Source organism: Diceros bicornis, chromosome 7 (genome assembly GCF_020826845.1).
Source record: "Diceros bicornis minor isolate mBicDic1 chromosome 7, mDicBic1.mat.cur, whole genome shotgun sequence".
NCBI classification, from domain to species: Eukaryota; Metazoa; Chordata; class Mammalia; order Perissodactyla; family Rhinocerotidae; genus Diceros; species Diceros bicornis.
In genome coordinates, this window is record NC_080746.1 from 64,310,524 (window position 1) to 64,324,676 (window position 14,153).

The 14,153-nt window shown below is 46.2% G+C and overlaps 2 protein-coding genes across 2 annotated transcripts; both read left to right on the plus strand.

Moving 5' to 3' along the window:
- The first annotated feature begins 2,869 nt into the window (after positions 1-2,869).
- On the plus strand, positions 2,870-3,832 carry LOC131408107 (olfactory receptor 52W1). The gene is given in 1 exon segment (XM_058544665.1): positions 2,870-3,832. A coding segment is annotated over 1 exon segment (963 nt).
- Positions 3,833-9,048: 5,216 nt separating this feature from the next.
- C7H11orf42 (chromosome 7 C11orf42 homolog) lies at positions 9,049-14,065 on the plus strand. The gene is made up of 3 exons (XM_058545828.1): positions 9,049-9,120; positions 12,873-13,671; positions 13,935-14,065. The coding sequence occupies exons 1-3, from the start codon at positions 9,049-9,051 to the stop codon at positions 14,063-14,065; spliced, it is 1,002 nt and encodes a 333-aa protein (XP_058401811.1).
- The last annotated feature ends 88 nt before the right edge of the window (positions 14,066-14,153 follow it).

Genomic DNA, 14,153 nt, shown 5'->3' on the forward strand with positions numbered 1-14,153 from the left:
AGTTCTTCGTCTGTAAAATGGGGGAAATAATTGTCCCTACTGCAAACGCATACTGTGAGGATAGGGCTTAGCACAGTACCTGCACATAGGTAACCCCATGGGACTATTAGCCATCACTATCATTCAGAGAAGACTTCCCTGACTCCCCCAGGAAGAGGGAGAGGCTCCTTTCTCTGTGATCTCACCATATCTGGTACGGACCTGAGTTAATGCAGCGACTTTAATAGCTTGTTTGCTGTTTGCATCACTGCGTCCACCAGACAGTGAGCTCCTTGAGGGCAACAGGGCCTTGTTAAGGCCATTGTATCCTCACCACATGGCACAGGGTCAGGCACAGAGGAGATTCAATCAGCTCTCCTATAAAGCTGATTTTGAAATGCAAGTTTGTTCCAACCAACCGATATATTAGGGAATGAGCACAATGTGAATTTCGTGTTTGCTTATGTGTGATTCCACCTGCAAGAAACTAGGTGAACGCAGAAAACTGCACTCAGCTGAACCGAGCCTCAGAGGAAAACCCAGCATGAACACATGCACACATGCAAACATCTATCAGCTGCTTCAGTTTACCGCTTGTTATGAGCCACACCATACACATCTGGTGTTACAATATTCCACCCAATTTCAGAGTAGTTTCTCCTACCACTTTACAATCATTCACAAGCTGCTTCCAACACTCACTTCCACAAGGAAAACTCCAGGTCTTTTTCAAGGTAAAGTGTCAAATTTACTGGTGTATCTATGTACTTTCTATTTAACATGCATAAAAGGGTGCTACCATTTTTATTAGGTTCCTATCCTTTTTTAAATATGTCACTGATGAAGTTTTTTAATGTTGTGCCCCTACTCTCATTTTTCCCATAAGCCTTGCGGTTTTGTTGTATTATCTTGCATGGTGTGGTGATTTTTAGGATATGTCTTCTTATAGCAGAATCATACTCAGTGGACTTGTGGTTTCTGATTTCAATGGATACCTAAGGGTCCTGAAGCTGTAGGAGCCCCTGTTAGTCAGCAAATGCTGTTTGGGCCAGCTGTTCTGTCCCACAATTAAAAGCCATAAATATTCATTCATCGACAACTGCCTGCCAGGCATTGCGATGAGCAGTGGAGATACTGTGGCTAATAAGAAGCACTGCCTGTTAACTCTTTCAGTCTAGTCAGGGAGAGAAAGACAAGTAATTACAATAGAGAAGGAATAAAGGTGGTTACCAGAGGGGAAGGGGGGAGGGAGGAGGGTGAAAGGGATAATTCGGTACATGTGTGTGGTGATGGGTTGTAATTAGTATTTTGGTGGTGAACATGATGTAGTCCATGCAGAAATAGAAGTACAATGATGTACACCTGAAATTTTTACAATGTTATAAACCAATGTTACTGCAATAAACAAAAAATTAAAAAAAAATTAAAAAATAAAAAAAATAAATTTGTTTCAGTTTAAAAAAAATAAAAATAAAATTAAAAAATAAAGCTATTAAAGAATAAAGAAAGCGAGGTCTTCTCTCCAAACTTCAGGAAGTCAGTAAAGACTTTGCAGAAGAAGTGTTGCTCTTTCCCAGATCTCTCCACTCCCATAAGTAGGTCTCTTTCCTTATTGCCCCCATCTCTGCTTCCTTACTCTACTCTCTGAGTTACTGGGCCTATCATCACTGAGTAGAGAGGCAGAACAGGGAAGAGTTAATGTGGCACAGGTGGGAGGGGAAAGGGCCCTGAGGGAAGAAGGTAGAACAGCCACATAAAGGGTCCCACAGGCACTGATCAAGGGTAGAGAAGCTGCCAACACACAGCGCTCAGGATCTTTCCCCAGGCAAGTCTTCTGCTGATGCTTTCTTCCACCTTCATTTATCCATTCAACATTTATTAAGCTTCTGTCCTGGGCTAAATTCTGGGAGGAATCAGTCCTACTCATCCTGCCTCCAACATCAGAGATGCTTCTTCCTCATATGGCTGCTACTCTGGGTTGAGTGGCATTCCTCCCCCTCTGTCACCTCCACTCTATCTGGAAGCCCAGGAATGAGACTCTAGTGGGACCCCCTTCTGGATCGTGAAGAAGGAAAAGAGACAGAGAAGTTCCTTTATTTGCTGCCATCTCTCTCTCTCCAATGCTTCCCAGGCCCAACTTCAACTCACCAGCCAGTGTTCAAGTTCACTACTCCAGCATCAAGTTAAGAAGAATGTAAGCACCCCACACCCCAAAAACCCACCAGGTTTTCTCCTGTCACATCAGGCATCCAGCTTCACTCCAGGTCCCATCTGCCTCTCCCTCCTGTTTCTCCCTTTCTCTCTACTCTCCTCCTTTCTTCTTGGAGGGTTGGTGCCCAGAATGTTAAAACTGAGCAACACTTAAGATCATTGTGCCCACCCCCATTGTAGAGCTGAGGAAGCTGAGGCCCAGAAGTTCTGCCTAAGGTTACACAGTCAGGAACAAGATCAGCCTGAGGACTGATCCCACCCAGCACTGTCTTTCTCCTCATCTACAGACACTGAGACTGACTCTACTTGGATCCTGAGGAAGAAAAACATTCATCTCAGCTCCACTCTCAGCTGACCTCCAACTGGAGGGCTTCTGGCTGTACCAGCCACTGCAGCAGTGAACCCCCACTTCCTCACTACCACTGTCCTCTTGTTTCCCCCCTACAACATTCATGGGCTTTCAGGGACAAAGGATTCTCTCACCCTAGCTAGAGTTGTGACCTTAATTATTCATCCAAAATCCCAACCAAAGGTTATAACCCTGTGATCCTCCCAGCCCTGCACTACCCTTACACATACCTCATGGGTGGGTCTGTGCCACTGTGACATCCCCAACCCTTTGCTCTTCTCCTAACAGGAGTCATGCCCCCATGAGCCCTAAAGCTTTGCCCCCCAAGGGATGGCAGAAGCTCCACAGCCCAACTTTACCTTCCCACACCCAAGCTTCTTCATAATGACTGGCATTCCAGGGCTAGGGGGTGCCCAGGCCTGGCTGACACTGATCTTTGGGCCCATGTATGTGCTGGCCTTGCTGGGCAATTGAGCACTGCTGGCAGTGGTGCATATAGACTCCACACTGCACCAGCCCATGTTTCTACTCCTGGCTACACTGGCAGCTATAGACCTGGGCTTAGCCACATCTATAGCCCCAGGGCTTCTGGCCATGCTGTGGCTCGGGCCCCAGCCTGTGCCATATGCTGCCTGCCTTGCCCAGATGTTCTTTGTTCATGCGCTGACTGCTGTGGAATCTGGCGTACTGCTGGGCATGGCCTGTGATTGTGCTGCAGCAGTAGGGCGGCCACTGCACTACCCTATCCTAGTCACCAAAGCCCACGTGGGGTATGCAGCCCTGCTACTGGCACTGAAAGCTGTGGCTATTGTTGTGCCTTTCCCTCTGCTGGTGGCACGATTTGAGCACTTCCGAGCCAAGACCATAGACCATGCCTACTGTGTACACATGGCGGTGGTAGAGCTGGTAGTGGGTAACACATAGGCCAACAACTTGTGTGGGTTAGCACTTTCCCTAGCCGTGTCAGGTATAGATATTCCGGGCATCAGTGGTTCCTACGGGCTCATTGCTCATGCTGCACTGCGGCTGCCTACCCAGGAGGCCCATGCCAAGGCATTTGGTACATGTAGTTCTCAGATCTGTGTCATTCTGGCCTTCTATGTGCCTGGTCTCTTCTCCTACCTCACACACCGCTTTGGTCATCACACTGTCCCAAAGCCCGTGCACATCCCTCTCTCTAACATCTATTTGCTGCTGCCACCTGCCCTCAACCCTCTCATCTATGGGGCCCGCACCAAGCAGATCAGGTAGCGGCTACTGGAAATTTTCACATTCAGAAAAAGCCAGTTCTAATGGGCAGTGAAAACAACGGAGCCTGGGGGTGGAGGTGAGGGAACATTCAAAGGAGAGTCTGGGGTCTAGAGGTGTGGATTATGTCATCTTTGTCCCATTATCTGCATATGACTGTGATAGTCACTCAATAGATATTTGCGGTGAAGCTTCTACTATGTGTACCACTGGCATTTGTAGACTTTGGCCTAGCCATGTATCCTTCTTGGGAGGAGGCAGGAGGCAGAGGGCTACATGTTACCATGCAGGGAAAATAAGAAAGAAGATCAGGGAATTACCATGGGATCACGGTATATAAGATTGAACTTAAAGAAACCCACCCCCTCCCACCACCACCATCATTTTAACCTAACTCTGCCCATGTTCTTATACAAAAGCTCCTCTAGAGATCCTGGGCCTGGGGGTCTGGGAAGAGTGACACTGCCTCTGGAGGAAAAATTCTTAGGTACTTGTCTGGGATCACAGCCCTCTCTATTCCTGCAGCCAGATTGTTTTCAGCCTATCCTTAGGGAAGGAGTTATACAGGCTTATCCCCCATCTCCTGAGAATCTGGATAACGTGCCCTGACGTCCCAATTTGGCCAGGACACTGAACCTTAAGATATTCCCAGTTCAGAGAATCCTCTTGGTCTCCTATGTAATTGCTATCCTCCCAACCCCCACTCTCCCACCAAAGTCTTAAGAATTAATGGCTACAACTTCTCTCCCTGGGCCTGCAGCTTCAGAGGTCAAAGGGTCCAAATGAAAGAAATTTTGATATCCCAGAAAATAACCACTTCACCTGCTTGCCTGAGGTTCCGAGTCACAGTGGTCTCTTACCCATCTGCCCTTCTGTGCATCCTCAGCCAAGAATGTAGAATTCTCAAATAAAATCCTCATCAGTACCCCTATTTCTCCTAGCCAAAATCACTAAAAGCACATCATGTTGGTGCAGTATGATGAAATAGGAATATTTCACACTGCTGCGGCTGCCAGAGAATAGAGATATTCAACAGGAAGTGTTACGATGTTGACCAACACGGGATGCACTTTCAGCTAAGACTCCACACTGGAAGGGACATTGCACAAAAGATCTTTCACATCAGCATAGAGTCCAGAATGAGTATAATCTCAGACAAAAGGCAGAGAGTCACTGTTACGAGGTCAGAGAAAGCTGCAGGCTGCACAGGCAGACCCAAGCTCTGTGGGAAAACCGCAGATATTGGAGTTAGCCATGAAGACCTGAAGCCAGGAGTAATGCTGACCACTTGGGGCAGGTAGCTGGACCAAGCACCATGGGATACCACACAGAAGAGGCTGCAGATCTGAAAAAGCAGGTGATGCCCTCTCCAGGGCCACATGGGGTCTCACCTGGTCCTCATTAATAAGGTTCTGAAGAGATAGCCCAGAAGCCCTGTATGATTTTCAGAGGTGTTGCCACACTAAAGCCAAGTGGACAAGGAGGAAATCTATAGTATTGCTCAATTCGAGTATGAGCTCAATCATTCCCAAGACTAATCTTTTTCATGAACTTCTGAGCTAAAAATTCCTCCAGGCAATGATTTTGTAGATAATTGTGACACAATTCTAATCCTAAAGGGTCATGAGTCTTTAAGATGTTCATATCCTCTCAGGGATTCCTCTTCAATAGATCTATCCCGACAAAATAATTAGAGATGTGAACAAAGATGTATGCAGTAAGATATTTATTATAACATTATTATAAGAAATATATTATAAAGAACTGTATGTGTGACAGTCCTGTGTCACACATACACATGCCACCATTTTTTGCCTTTCCCCTCTAGTACACAACAAAAGAAATTATGTGCCGCCATTGTTCATAAGCAATGAATTCTGTCACCCTCCTACCACAGGAAGCCTCTCTTCTAAGGCACTTTCGCTCCCTGGTTGTACACAACTCCCGAACGCAGCTGATTCATAGCTATACATCGTTCACTGTAAGAACTTTCTTCCTTCAAGCCAAACATCCACCCTCTTGGACATTTGTATTTTGCTTTGGATTGAGATTGCATACATACCTACCACATGATGTGTTTAGAAGGCTTTACCGGTACACTTATTCCTCAAAACCACCTGAGAAACAATTATAAGCCCATAATCCCTTATCTACAATTCCAAAATAAAAAACCTCAGACAAAACAATAGTTTTTTCATAACTTTGGCCCAAAACCTGACCTGAACCATTATAATTGTATTTATTGTATTTATTTCACTTAGTGTGAATATTCATACAGTTAGCTGTAGAAATATTGTTGTGTTTGATTATAGGCACTGCCCTGAATCTCACTGGGGTATTCCTTTATATATGATAAAGGCACTATTTTCCCTTTCTAAAATCTGAAAAATTCTGAATTCCAAAATACATCTGACACTAAAGGTTTCAAATCAGGGATTAGAGACTTGTATGATTGTCCCTGCAGCCTGAGAGAAGTGAAGAGACTTGTTAGGGCTCTTCATTACTCTAAAGTCTTGGTTATCAACACTATTCTATATTTCCCTAGAGGTTCTTGCAGAGAACCTCATGTTCTCTGGATAATCAGCCCCTACCTGTTTGTTCCCCTCATGCTCTCCACTCCTGTCACCCCTCAGATATGCTGATGATCTGCACCTTCTTCCCCATGGAGACCCCAGAACATGCCACACTGGAGGCAAACTCATGAGCAGGATAAGGCCCAAACAACCTAGCCCTTGGGCTCATCAACTCCATCCAGAACTCAGTTGTCATCTGTTTTCCTTTGGCAACGTTCAGTCTCAGACTCTATGAGCCAAAAGGAGAGCCAGACTGACTTAATGTCAGGCTAGGGCAGTGTGGAATTTAGGGAGCACAGAGAATCATGGTAATCAGACAGTAAAAGAGAGAAGAACGAAGGTATGACCTTCTGGCTGAGGAGTTTATCAGTACTCAACTTCCCCTCTGAGCCTCTATGAAAAATCCAAAAGAGATTCTCATCCAATTTCACCAACAGTCCATCATCCCCACACCTACCTCAGCCACTCCTTTCTCATTCTGGAACCCCCTCAGGATATGGATGTGCATCATTCTTTGCCTCTGTTTATCAATAATTCTCATCGTCTCTGTACCTCTGCATGTCTGTCTCCTTGCGCTGTCAGTTTTGCCCCATGTCTGTGTCTCTTGTCCTTGTGCATGTCTTTTTCTCTCTACCTCTGTCTATCGCACCCAGAATTCCTTTCTGGGGGGAGAAAAGGTGTCAACTATACTATACCAGGTGACCTCTCCTTGTCAATCATAATAAAAAATGTGCCAAAAGGCATTAGGAGGAAGAGACTTGGTTTCACTTGTTTTAAGAAACTTGCGGTTTCTGATTTGGTCTATTGCTGCTCTCCTCTCATCCTATCCATTTCCTTCTCACTACACCACTTTGCATTTCCATCTAGCATGCACCCCCTGCACCACACGGTCAGGCGAGCAGAAGAAATATGCCACTTTCTCCCTTCATCAAAAGGAACTACTTTAATGGTTTGATGGTTAAAGCTGGAATCAGGCAGACTTGAATTTGAATCCCAGATCCTCCAATAACTCACTGTTATAACAGGCACTAATTTATTTAACCTCTCTGAGCCTGTTAAATCACTTGTAAAATGGGGAAATAATAGTAGTTGTCCCTCAGTATCCATGAGGGATTGGTTCCAGGAACCCCAGCAGATACCAAAATACATGAATGGTTAAGTCCCTTATATAAAATGGCGGAGTACAATGATTACAGTTGGCCCTCCATTTACCTGTGGATGCAAAACCCACGGATACAGAGGGCTGACTGCACCTACTTCAAGAGGTTACTAAAAGGATTAACTAAGATAATGCATTCGAAGTGTTTGGCACAGCACGTAACATATGAGTTCAACAAATATATGATATTAATTCCTCTCCTAGAGCATAGGTCATGCCCACTGTCAAACCTCTGCTCAAAGACTTGGCACCCACACCCTTAGCTCTGTCTAGGGAGATCTGCCCTCCCCTGAGGCCAGTTATGTCTCCTTTAGGAAATTTTTCTTGGCAACACTCTCTCCCACCACTGTCGGACCCTTCCCTGTGCCCCATACTCATACCACCTCGGCCAGCTCAGAGGATGGCCGACTTTGTGGGACAGCTGTACATTCTGGGCTGGGATAGGGGCGGGTGTTCCCCATACACAAGAGGTCTTTCTAGGCACACAGGAGACTCTCCAGAGGGACTCGAGAGAAGACTCTTTCGACAGATAAGGGGCAGAGTGGGAGAGCAGCTACCAGAAAGGTTCTCTAGAGTGGTTCTGATCCAGGGAAAAACCACTCTTCTTCTCCAGCAAAACATCAGGTTGAGATCTCTGGACAGAGACACAAGGGGAAATCACACACAGATCACAGTTGTAGAAGAAGAGTAGCCACTAGACACAGATCAGCCTAGCATAAGGAGTGGAGGATGAAGAAAAACTTCTTCAAATTTCCCTGGGTGATTCTGGCTTCCTGAAAGTTCTCTCCAGTTACTAAGGTAACATTATCCCAATTAGATTCTTGTTCTCCATGTTGTCACTGCTCAGCGTAGCACCCTCCTACACACATACCTGGTTTTCATTGCAATTGTAACCTACTCATTAATGATGGGTTTCAACCTAGGCTGCACATTAGAATTGCCTGAGGAGCTTTTAGAAATCCTGATGCCCAGGCATAATGCAGACCAATTAAATCAGAATCTCTGTGGGTAGGATCCAGGCATCAGTAATTTTTAAAGCTCCCAGGTAAATCCAAAGCATGTCCAAGGTTGAAAACCACCACTTTGTTCTCTGTTTACGTCCTGATCTATACTTCTCCCATGTCCTTCAGGACCCCAATCCAACCTCACGAAGGACTCATCTATAGCTGGCAAACAGCATAGCAAATTGCTTCAATGAGGTTGCTGAAAGAAGGAGAGGCCTGATCCTGTTTCCTTAAATGAACTCAGACCAAGAACTACACACACACACCACACACTAACGGATACCTGCATTTTCCTCCCCTAAAGCAGAATGGATAGGTGACTCAAGAGTATGGACTCAGGCTATGGGTATACTGAGGCTAGAACAGTGACTGCCCTCTCCCCGCACAAGGCCCCATCACTCAGCAGGACCTCTATGACCTCATGCTATAGCAGGTCAGCGCCTAAGGCCTGGGGCCTCCCCTTCCTGGGCAGCTTGGGGTTCCTCTAGCAGCCACTGCCCTGCCTAACCCCTCCCACACCCCACTATGTTGGCTGGTACCCCCCACCTACTAACACTGGATGAAGCTGATGCCACCTGGACCCTCATCAAGGATAAGGTAGGTAAAGTAAGAGGGCTTAACAGGAAGTAACAAAGTGTGACATAGATGGGTCTGAGCAGCTTATGAGTAGGACAGGATAGGAAGCCTGAAGACAATAATAACTAGCATTTACTCAGTGCTTGCTTATATACCAGGCACTGCACTAAGTGCTTTGCACCAACTGTCCAATTTAATCACAATTGCAAAAATAGTAAGAAAGATTCCTAAAGGCAATGTATAGGGAGCTATGAGAGCACAGAAGAGAAGTGCTAAGTCAGGGGTAGGACTTAGGAGGTCAGGAAGGCTTCCTGGAGAGAGTGACTTTCTAGCGAGGCAAGTAGGAATTATTCACACATAGAGGGAAGAGGAATACCTGGAACATAAACAGTGCTTAATAAACACCTAACTGAGTTAATGAGCAGGTGGGTGGGTGAATGAACAGTGTACTAATTAAAGGTAGAGCATATGCAAAAGCCAGGAGAGCAAAAAGAAAAATATGTATTTGTGAACTTCAAATAGTCCTCTAGAGAAGAGTTCAAAGTAGTACTGAGTGGTGAAAATGAGGTCGAAGAGGTATAAGGGCTATTCATGAAAGGCCTTTGAAGCTTTCTAAAGAAACTGAACTTTACTTTCTACTTCCACAGAATGAGAAATTTGGGTTTTGAGGCAAATATGCAGATTTCAAGGACCAGGCAGATCTCAGCTTTCTGAGTTGCAGGTATCCAACAAATCCCACCAAATCTAGATGGCCACAAATTTCTGAAGTTAGAGAATTTAGGCATCAGGCTCTGGTTACGGATCTGAAGGAGAGTGAATATAAAGCACTTGTAGAAGGCAGCCCTCCAAGTTTAAAAGAACCATCCTGAAGTAGTGCCTACTACACTCAAAGCAGCCTCAATGGCATGTAACTCCCATTCAAAATGGAGTAGCTGCTCACCACAAGTCAGCTTACCAGGGAAGCAAAGACAGAAGAGCCAAGGTCGTCTCAACGATTAGAATAACTAGTTTCAGCATGTAAGTGGCTGGTCCTGTACTAGACCAATCAGAATTAGAGTGAAAGCAAATGGAGTCTTCAACCATTAGTAAGCTACACTATCTCTGAGGATCAAAAAAAAACCCTATCCTATTTAAACGGAAAATTGTCAAGAAATCAGGGTAGAGACACACAGGATAAATCACTGGCAGTATGTGGCAAATTCAAGGAGTAGGAACCTTTGAGCGACCTGCTTTCCTATCACCAAAACTGCTGACAGTTTATTGGGCACTTTGTAGAACATCTGGCTAAACAGAATGTAACTCAAGAACCCCCTGTTCAGAATTCAAACCAACCAAGATAATCAAAGAAACCAAAGATAATCTTCCACCATCACTTTCCTGGGCTGCCCCGGGATATCTAAATTTGCAGGCCTCTAAATTTCATAGAACTTCCACCCAGAAGTAAAAGTACAGTGAGAACAGGTAGTGGTCTCAAATGGTGATTCTACCAAGAATGCAGTCACCCTAGCATAGAAATGACCACCTTATTTTTCCTATTTTAGGATAATCACTGGGCCCTCAAGGTAAGAAAGAGGGCCTAATATAACTCCATGGTAAATTCATGTCTATATTCTGGGAAAGACTCTCCAGCTAAATCAGGGATTCACCTTTTAGCAGAAATTTGGACCATAAGAACCAGGTACTTTAAATGTCACACTCCTGTTAGAGGGACCTCTCCTGGAGACACTCCCATGTGTCTCATTTGTATAGGATCCTAGGCACCAAAGGAACAGCTAGGGTAGGATTCTGAAGTTATGCTTGGTGACTATGCTTTCATGGTCACGGGGCAGAGCATTCTATATAAAAATGCCAAGCCACCAGTGTTCTGCTCTCACACCTGGAAATCCAACTGGCCCTTCTCAGAGCCCTGTTCCTCGGCCTGATGCCCCAACCCAAAAGTAAGTGTTTCATGTCTCAGTGAAGCAAAGGAGAAGGAATGACGGGAAATTCTTCCACACAGATCAAGAAAGAGCACCAGTTATTTCCTTGGCTGGGTGACAAAAGAGAGTAGTCTTCAAGCTACCTCAGCTTATCTGAAGGGCAGACACTCCATCAGTCAGCCACCCTCCTCTTACAGCAGGAGGCAGCACTTTCAAAACAGCTTTATGCAGTAAAAAGCTGATCAGCCTTAAGGGACCATTGGTGAATTCTACCAGAAGGCCAGTAAAGTGGGCACAGACATGTGCACAGACATGTGCGACTTGGGAGTCGGGGGAGAGTAGAGCACACAGCATTTTAAGAATAGGGCTCAAACATGAAAGGGGCCCAAAGAGGGAATCTTTTGCGCCACTTAGCAGAATACAGAGCCAGAAGTCTCAGCCAACAATACCCTGGATGATTTGAGATCATACCTAAGTAGAATTACTAGAGAGGATCTTACAAGGTTTCCCAGTTGATCATGAAATTAAACTTTACACAACTAGGTGTCCAAGCCCAAAAAGGCCAGGACACAAGGAGGACAAAACCAAAAGGAACTGGAATCTCTAAGATATTGGAACTAGCATTAAAAAGATGAGGCCTCAAGTCTCTAAAAGAACTATCCCCTGAAACTAGGACAGAAGGTGTATACTAAGAAGAAGGTGTTACAGACACAGTGTAAGAAGGGACATTCCAAACCTATTTTCTGTGTACTCATTCTTGGTTAATGACATCACCCATCTAACCAATCACCTAAGAATAACCCTTGAGGATTCCTTTTCCCACACCCCTTAAGTGACCAAGCTCTACTCATTCTATAACCTAAATATCTTCCCCCATTATTTTAGTTCAGAGCCTCACCATGTCTTGCCTGGAGTATTACAATAATCTTAACTGATTTTTCTCTCTCTCCTTACTTTATGCCTTCCTATTCAAAATTAGCTTTCTAAAATGTCTATCTGATCCTGCCCCTCCTAACCAGAGCCCTTCAAACGGCTTCCCACTGCCCTCAAGATAAAATTCCCATCACTCAACATATATATAAGGCCTTTCATAATCAAGTTCCTGTGTGCCTGTCCTTCTTCATACCCTACATTTAGGTAATATGAAATTACATGTTCACAAATGTGCCCCTCTTAGTTTGTAAGTTCAGGTTTTTTCACTGGCTGTTCCCTCTGCCTGGATTGACCATTCTCCTACCTGGTTAATTCCTTGAAAGCTAAAGTATTACCACCTAGAAACCTTCTTTGCTCCTCTTCTATCAAAGATAAAGGCTGTAAAATCACTTCTCATCTTCTCCACAGCTTGCTCTCTATTATTTTACTTAGCTGACTACTGTTTACATTTTTGTCTCCTCCATTAGACTGAACTATATAAGGACAAGGACAAAGTTCCATTCTTTTATGTATTCCCAGTATCTAGCAGACTCTGACACTTAGTAGACATTCAAGATTTTACTACAGGAGAGAACTGGAAGATAAGTAGTAAGTACAGTCAGGTGCCACATAATGACATTTCAGTCAACGACAGACTGCATATACAATGGTGGTCCCATAAGACTAGTACCATATAGCCTAGGTGTGTATTAGGCTAGGTTTGAATAAGTACACTTCATGATGTTCACACAACAACGAAATTGCCTAATGATGCATTTCTCAGAATGTACCTCTGTTGTTAAGCAACGCATAACTGTATAACAGTCAGAGCATGTTGTGGAGATGTAATGCAACAGTGACAGTGGGAGGGTCAATCTAGAGTAGGCTACCAGGTAACTCCTGACCGTAACTGTTTCTGACCTATAAACTGACTACCTGCAGGTTATTGAGGACCACTTTGGGCCCAGTGTAGTGGCAGTACCTTTCCTGTCTGATGCAACCTGCTATGACCTATTGGGTGTGCTGGTGAAGCAGTCCCGCCCAGCCCACACCCGCCTGGCTTTGCCAGGTCGGCAAGGACGGCGGGCACTACAACCAGTCGGGCCGCTACCAAACCTCCTGGAGCAGGCAGGGTCTGAGGGTGCCTTTGCCCACTGCACTCGGGAATACTCACCAAACAGCCGAGCAGAGATAGCCTATGAAGAAACGCGATCGCTGGACGGGCGGCCCTGCCGGATCCGCCTACATATGGGTGGCCTGCGCAAGAGGGTGGCCTTCCTGCTGCTGCCACCAGGGCAGGTGAGCCTACAGCAGACTCTTCCCTGGCTCCGAAGCACCCACAGCATCTATGTCATCTACCAGGTCTTCTCCTGTTCCTGGCTGCAGCTAGGGCTGTTGCCTACAGCCCGTGAGCCCCAGCTGCTCCGGTTACAACGGTCACTGCCTGTTGCCTTCTCCTGCCTCAAGTTTTCACTGAAACCCAAAGGAGTGCTAGGACCGCAGAAGGCCCTGACGAAAGACCCACTGCCGCATGGGGCCAAATGGATCAGACCCAACCTCAGCATCATGCCATCTCTGGCCCCCACATCAGCCCCTGATGCTACCCTTGAAGCTGCTGATGTGCCCCTACCTGTCCCAGCCCCACCTACAACACCTCCCCAGGAAGGGCCAGAGGGCAGACCCACCAGATTCTCCTACAAGGGTCGAAACCCATTCCGAAGGGGACCCCAGATGCTGTCAGGTACTGCTAGGGGAAATGAAGATGAGAGGGATGGGACAAAGTGAAGGGAAAGGGTGTGGGGAGCATAGCCCAGGAATATGTGGGGCACCATAACTCCACATTGGACCCTGGTGAGGGGGATGGACTGAGTTAGCCAGGGGAGGGTGAGATGGATGCATGGTCCGGGTGAGGGGGTGGGCACAGCACAGAGGACCAGAGGGAGGGACTAGGGAGGCAGAAAGACCAGGGCATGAGTCAAGCTGTGACTATCCCCAACCTGGCAGAGAACTGGCTCTTCAGCCCCCGCAGCCCCCCACCAGGAGCCCAGGGTGGGGGCCCCGGGGACCCCGACCGGCACTCCATGTCCCTGCCCCTGCTGCAGGGTCTGTCCTCGGAGTTCGACAGCGACGACTGAAGCTGAAGCAAGAGATGCAGGGGGTGAGGCCCCTAAGATCTGTCATAGGGATACTGGTCCCCAATAAACATCAGCTGCTGCTCCCCCA

Bases quoted from the DNA above. Each gene is read 5' to 3' on its own strand.
- C7H11orf42 (XM_058545828.1), top strand. From the start codon at position 9,049: ATGTTGGCTGGTACCCCCCACCTACTAACACTGGATGAAGCTGATGCC. The intron at 9,121-12,872 runs GTAGGTAAAGTA...GACTACCTGCAG, and splicing joins GGACCCTCATCAAGGATAAG to GTTATTGAGGACCACTTTGG. The intron at 13,672-13,934 runs GTACTGCTAGGG...CCAACCTGGCAG, and splicing joins GGGACCCCAGATGCTGTCAG to AGAACTGGCTCTTCAGCCCC.